This window comes from Macrobrachium nipponense, chromosome 45 (assembly GCF_015104395.2).
Source record: "Macrobrachium nipponense isolate FS-2020 chromosome 45, ASM1510439v2, whole genome shotgun sequence".
In the NCBI taxonomy this organism is placed as follows: Eukaryota; Metazoa; Arthropoda; class Malacostraca; order Decapoda; family Palaemonidae; genus Macrobrachium; species Macrobrachium nipponense.
The window spans coordinates 19,663,427-19,670,926 of NC_061105.1; the positions used below are offsets into that span (position 1 = coordinate 19,663,427).

Below are 7,500 nucleotides of genomic sequence, written 5' to 3' on the forward strand. Positions count from 1 at the left end.
TGTCTGTATGAGAAGGTGCCAGAACACACGACGCAATTTGCATACCCAGATCAAAAGGTGGAAGTCCAACTGCTTTCCTTCCTTCCTTCCTTCCTTCTACCTAGAGTGATGTAATCGCTTCTTAAAAAAAGGGTATAAAAAAGGAGGGGTAGGGAGAGAAGGGGAGGGGGTTGTTGGGTGGGCCGGGGTACATAAGTGCTGGATGGGAAAAAGGTTTTCTTTTTGTGGGGGAGGGATGTTGGGGGGGAGGGAATGGGGGGGGGAGGGAGTTTGTTGGGAGAGGAGGAGTAGGTGAGAGCTTGGATTTAAGCTGTCTTCTATAACATCTCTTGCAGAATGGTTTATCTCTCTCTCTCTCTCTCTTTCTCTCTCTCTCTGTCTCTTTCTACACACACACATTATATATATATATATATATATATATATATATATATATATATATTATATATATATATATATATATATATTAAGGTTTCCCGTTTATATGCGTATTCTACATTCAAATGGTACAGATTTACCAGTATAACTTAATTATGTAAGTACACTCTGTTTATGGAGGTTCATGTTTATCTTTGTACATTCATAAGAAAGGGCCAGGTTCATTTACATACACACATTAAGAAGGCCTAGCTTTATCTACAAAATCTAATTAAGAGCCCCAGGTTTACCTTCATATTCTAATTAAGAGGTCTAGGTTTATCCTACATAATCTAATTGAGAAATCCCAAGGTTATCTACAAAATCTAATTGAGAAATCTCAAGGTTATCTACAAAATCTAATTGAGAAATCTCAAGGTTATCTACAAAATCTAATTGAGAAATCCCAAGGTTATCTACAAAATCTATTTGAGAAACTCCCAAGGTTATACAATCTAATTGAGAAATCCCAAGGTTTTATCCACAAAATCTAATTGAGAAATCCCAAGGTTATCTACAAAATCTAATTGAGAAATCCCAAGGTTATCTACAAAATCTAATTGAGAAATCCCAAGGTTATCTACAAAATCTAATTGAGAAATCTCAAGGTTATCTACAAAATCTAATTGAGAAATCTCAAGGTTATCTACAAAATCTAATTGAGAAATCCCAAGGTTATCTACAAAATCTAATTGAGAAATCCCAAGGTTATCTACAAAATCTAATTGAGAAATCCCAAGGTTATCTACAAAATCTAATTGAGAAATCCCAAGGTTATCTACAAAAATCTAATTGAGAAATCCCAAGGGTATCTACAAAATCTAATTGAGAAATCCCAAGGTTATCTACAAAATCTAATTGAGAAATCCCAAGGTTATCTACAAAATCTAATTGAGAAATCCCAAGGTTATCTACAAAATCTAATTGAGAAATCCCAAGTTTATCTACAAAATCTGATTAAGAAGTCCAGTTTTGTCTCCATAATCTAATTAAAAAGGTGTCCGGGTTTGCGTTAAATGTGTGTTTGTGTGTCTGTGTCTGTGTTTGTGTCTATGCATTGTGCGTGCTCTCCGGGTTCTGACCACTGCAAGCTGGGTCCTTTGGGCTATTGAGTGTACCATTGTTGCTCCTTCACAGTTGCTTTGCAATAGTGCAAAACCATTTGTGGTTATTGCAGGCAAGGGTCTGGTGAGAATAGGCGTCTCTGTGAAGTTGAACTTCCTTTACATATTGATTTCTTTGTTTATTGTTTACTCTTGCGCTCTTTATTGCGAGGTAGATACGTGCAGGGGGTTAAGCTGGTTTATTTATTTTTTTTATTTATCAGTTGGGTATGTTAATGGTTATGGAAACGTGTAAAGGGTTTCCTATATTTAAACTAAATTATTTTTTGTGTGGTAATGGAAAGGTATAAAGGGTTTCCCATAATATTTCAATTAGAATATCTTTAGTGTGGGATAGTGGAAGGGTGTAAATGGTTTCCTATCTTATTAAAGTATTTTTGGGTGTGGTAATGGAAAAGCGTGAAGGGTTTCCTATATTTAAATTTAAATATTTTTGGGTGTGATAATGGAAAGGTGTTGTAAAGGGTTTCCTATATTTATTTTTAAATATTTTTGGGTGTGATAGTGGAAAGGAGTAAAGTATTTCCCATACTTAGCATATTTTTGTGATAGAGGAAATGCATAAAACGTTTCCTGTATTTAAAATATGTTTTGTCTATGATAATGGAGAGGTGTAAAGGGTTTCCGTTGTGGAAAACGTTTTGTATTTATGATAAAGGTGGACAGCGTTTCTTATATCTTAAAATATTTTGTATTCATGACAATGGAATTATGTTGGTGAAGGGTTTCCTTGTTTAAAATAGTTTTGTGTGGGATAACGGTAAGATGTAAAACTGGTTTTGTGTATGATAATGGAAAGGTGTAAGGGGTTCCCGAATCAAAAATATTTTTTGTGTGATAATGGAAATGTGCCAAGGAACATCATAGCCTCTACAAAATTCCATCACTTTTCGCTAATGGTAGACGAACTTAGATTCATAACCTGGCAAAAATGTTTAGACGTTTTACTTTAATAGAGGGAGGTGCTTTATCAAAATAGCCGTATTGATTGCTAAATATATCTTTCGTAGAAGCTTTCAGAGACGGGTAATAATGCCATGAAAAAAAACACATCTGATTCTAGCTATATATATACACACACACAAGAGTACTTTTCAATACTAACAAAAATCCTAGAGAGAGAGAGAGAGAGAGAGAGAGAGAGAGAGAGAGAGAGAGAGAGAGAGAGAGAGAGAGAGAGAGAGAAGCTTTTCCAGTGCTATTTTGAACATCAAACAAGGACCACCTCCTTATACTCACACGTGACATTCCTCACATAAACAGCGAACACGGGGGGCGTGAGGTTATTGTTGGAAGCCTGGCAGGTGAAGGGCGCCTTCAGGTCCCCTCTGGAGGCGGGAATCTCCAGCCTGTTGAAGCTGCCACTCTGCCCCACGGTGCTGTTCGGGTCGACTGTGACCCCGTTCTGTAGCCAGACCACACTGGGCGGTGGGTTACCTGCCTCGGGAACAGAGATGTCGATGGTATTTCAGATCATCTACAGAGTTGGGGGAACGTTTCTCAAGTTCAATGTCACTCCCTCAAGCAGACTAGCCTTGGACTGAAGGTCTGGGCTAGACAGTTCACTAGAAAACTACTTTTAAGGCAACGGGTAAAGCAGACTGGCCTTGGACTGAAGGTCTGGGCTAGACTGTTTAGTTGAAAACTACTTTTAAGGCAACGGGGAAAGCAGACTGGCCTTGGACTGAAGGTCTGGGCTAGACTGTTTAGTTGAAAACTACTTTTAAGGCAATGGGGAAGCAGACTGGCCTTGGACTGAAGGTCTGGGCTAGACTGTTTAGTTGGAAACTACTTTTAAGGCAACTGGGTAAGCAGACTGGCCTTGGACTGAAGGTCTGGGCTAGACTGTTTAGTTAGAAACTACTTTTAAGGCAACTGGGTAAGCAGACTGGCCTTGGACGGAAGGTCTGGGCTAGACTGCTCACTAGAAAACTACTTTTAAGGCAACTGGGTAAGCAGACTGGCCTTGGACTGAAGGTCTGGGCTAGACTGCTCACTAGAAAACTACTTTTAAGGCAACTGGGTAAGCAGACTGGCCTTGGACTGAAGGTCTGGGCTAGACTGCTCACTAGAAAACTACTTTTAAGGCAAGTGAGCAAGCAGATTGGCCTTGGACTGAAGGTCTGGGCTAGAATGTTCACTAGAAAACTACTTTTAAGAAACTGGCCTAGACTGAAGGTTGGGCTTGGCTCTTCACTAGAAAACTACTTTTTAAAAACTGGGCCTGAAGAAAAGGCTCAGACTAAAGATTTGGGCTGGACCGCTCCGTACAATCTTACTTTAAGCAAATTGGCCCAGAAGACTGAAGATTTGGGCTAGGCTTTTCAGTAGAATTCCTTTAAGTAAACTGGTCCAGACTTAAGGCCTGGGCAAGGCTATCCAATAGAGTCTCGTTTTTAAGAAACTGGGCTAGACTGAAGGTCTGAGCTAGGCTGTTCTGTAGAATTTCTTGAAGTAAACTGACCTAGACAGAAGGTATGGGCCAGGCTGTTTAATACAATCTTACTCTATGTAAATTGTCCTAGACTGAAGATCAATATTAGTAGAGTACTGCTATTCAGAAACTGTCCCAAACTGAAGGTTTGAGCTAGGCTGTTCAATATAATATTAAAGTAAACTGGGTCAGCCTAAAGATTTGGCCTAGACTGTTCTGCATATTATTATTCTAAAGAAAGTTGAAAATCTGAGCTAGGCAGTTCAGCAGAACTGCTTAAAGTAAACTGGCCCAGACTGAAGGCCTGGGCTATGCTGTTCAGAAGAACCCTACTTTTAAAAAAACTGTCCTAGACTGAAGGTCTGGGCATCAAGATATTGTTCCATGTTGTTAAATTCTTCTATAAATGTTATGTATCTTATATATTGATAGTATAAAGTACAAACTCTATATATATATATATATATATATATATAGTATATATATATATATATATATATATATAAAATATATGACTGGTAAAAAGTGTCTGTAACAACAGAATTCCATTCTAATACAAAAGGAGCCCATAAAAACACCAAAATGTAGAGAGAAAAGTACTATATTTCAGAGACTGCTGTCTCTCTCTTCAGGTATATGAATGAGAAAAGTTTACAGAAAAGGTGGTATTTATACCAAGAGATTCGTCCACAAGTAAGCCAATTTAGGTCACCCCCACTGATAATCTTCCTTTAATCTTCTTAAGCGTTGGTTGAATGAACACTGCGTCGACGATGTCCGATGTCCAATTCCCTTTTGAGATGTTCATTACCTGCTTCTCTTTTATTAAGGCCGATTCCATCATTTGACTCTTGTACCGGCAGTTGCTGCTATAAATTACACGTGACATATTCCAGTTTATTCTATGGTTATGTTCATTTATATGGTTGAAAATAGCCGAGTTTCTGTTGTCCATACCTAACTGACATTTGTGTTTGTATTAATCTCTGGGGAAGTGATTTACCTGTAAATCCGATGTAAGATTGGTCACAGTCCTGGCATGGGATCTCATATACCCCAGAGTCTTTGGGCGATGTCTTTTGTTGGACGTTAATCAGGGATTTGGCTAAGGTATTTGGGTAGGTAAATGCAAAAGGGTTGGATTTCCCCAAGGGTGTGAGTTACTCTCTAATCGTCTCCAGGTGGGGAATTTTTATTTTATTGTTGGGTGTGTATCCTGGTCTTGTCTTTAGGGGTCGTTAGAAAATTACGTTGCTTTTTGAATTGCTTCTCAATTATATGGTCCGGATACTTTAAAGATGAAAGTTGCTTGCGAATTAGTTCAAATTCTTTTTCCAGGAAATCTGGGGAACAAATTCGTAGGCTCTTAAAAATAGGTTGCTAGCTACACCTATCTTGATATTATCATGATAGCTAAAGTAGTGAATATATGAAAGTGAGAACGTTGGTTTTCTGTATATGGTAGGTAAATTTGTATTCTGTCGTGTCTCGGATTATTAAAACATCAAGAAAAGGAATTTTGTTGTCTGTTTCCCATTCGCAACTTTAAATTTGATGCTGGGCACTAATGCGTTTAATTTTGAGAGGAATTCATTACAAAATTACCCCACTTATTATCCCTCCCAAAAATGTTAGTATGTCATCCAACGTATCTCATCCACAGCATGTTTTTTGGGTTTTATTGCATTTATTACTGTAGTTTCAAAGTATTCCATGTACAGATTGGCTAAAATAGGACTTAAAAGGACTACCCATACTACACCGAATTTTTGCTTGTAGAATGATCCCCGAATGAAGAAAATACGTTATAGATGACATAATTCAACTAACTTTATTATTTTGTCAAGTGCCAAAGGGAAATGATCTGAATAGGGGGATAATTTTTCCCTTAAAAAACTGAAGAACGTCTGTACTGGTACTTTTGTGAATAGGGAGGGTCCTACGTCCAGGCTTAAAAGTTTATGTTGTGAAGATGGTATATGTGCTTCTCTGAATTTGTGACAAAAGTCTTCCGAATGTTTGATGTGGCTGGGAGAAAAATTTTAATGAATTCCTCTCAAAATTAAACGCATTAGTGCCCAGCATCAAATTAAAGTTGAATGTGGGAACAGACAACAAAATTCCTTTTCTTGATGTTTTAATAATCAGAGACACGACAGAATACAAATTTACCATATACAGAAAACCAACGTTCTCACTTTCATATATTCACTACTTTAGCTATCATGACAATTAATATCAAGTATAGGTGTAGCTAGCAACCTATTTTTAAGAGCCTTACGAATTTGTTCCCCAGATTTCCTGGAAAAAGAATTTGAACTAATTCGCAAGCAACTTTCATCTTTAAAGTATCCTGACCATATAATTGAGAAAGCAATTCAAAAAGCAAACGTAATTTTCTAACGACCCCCTAAAGACAAGACCAGAGACACACCCAACAATAAAATAAAAATTCCCCACCTGGAGACGATTAAGAGAGTAACTCACACCCTGGGAAATCCAAACCCTTTGCATTTACCTACCCAAATACCTTAGCCAAATCCCTGATTAACGTCCAACAAAGACATCGCCCAAAGACTCTGGGGTATATGAGATCCCATGCCAGGACTGTGACCAATCTTACATCGGATTTACAGGTAATCACTTCCCCAGAGATTAATACAACACAAAACGGTCAGTTAGGTATGGACAACAGAACTCGGCTATTTTCAACCATATACATGAACATAACCATAGAATAAACTGGAATATGTCACGTGTAATTTATAGCAGCAACTGCCGGTACAAGAGTCAAATGATGGAATCGGCCGCCTTAATAAAAGAGAAGCAGGTAATGAACATCTCAAAAGGGAATTGGACATCGGACATCGTCGACGCAGTGTTCATTCAACCAACTCTTAAGAAGATTAAAGGAAGATTATCAGCGGGGGTGACCTAAATTGGCTTACTTGTGGACGAATCTCTTGTAAAAATATAAATATCACCTTTTCTGTAAACTTTTCTCATTCATATACCTGAAGAGAGAGACAGCAGTCTCTGAAATATAGTACTTTTCTCTCTACATTTTGGTGTTTTTATGGGCTCCTTTATTAGATATATATATATATATATATATATATATATATATATATATATATATATATATAATTTGTACTTTATACTATCAATACATAGCATGCATATCATTTATAGGAGAATTCGTCAACACAGAACAATATTTTGAGATGATAGATATATATAGATATATATAGATATATATATATATATATATATATATATGATATATATATATATATATATATCATATATTATATAGATATATATATAGTATATATATATATATATATATATATATATATATATATATATATATATATATACATATATATATATATATATATATATAATATATATAATATAATATAGTTTATGATTTGGGTGAGGTAATGTCTGCTTTCCGTGCTGCATGGAACGTAAGAACATTTATATATCTGATTCATCTAATAATAATACTAATAATAATAA

At 36.5% G+C, this 7,500-nt stretch overlaps 1 protein-coding gene across 1 annotated transcript in view; it reads right to left on the reverse strand.

Moving 5' to 3' along the window:
- LOC135214441 (hemicentin-1-like) overlaps positions 1 to 7,500 on the reverse strand; it is a 77,014-nt gene that overhangs the window by 32,231 nt on the left and 37,283 nt on the right. The window contains exon 6 of the mRNA XM_064248731.1: positions 2,781 to 2,978. Within this exon, the coding sequence (XP_064104801.1) occupies positions 2,781 to 2,978 (198 nt within the window). The remainder of the gene's footprint in view (positions 1 to 2,780; positions 2,979 to 7,500) is intronic.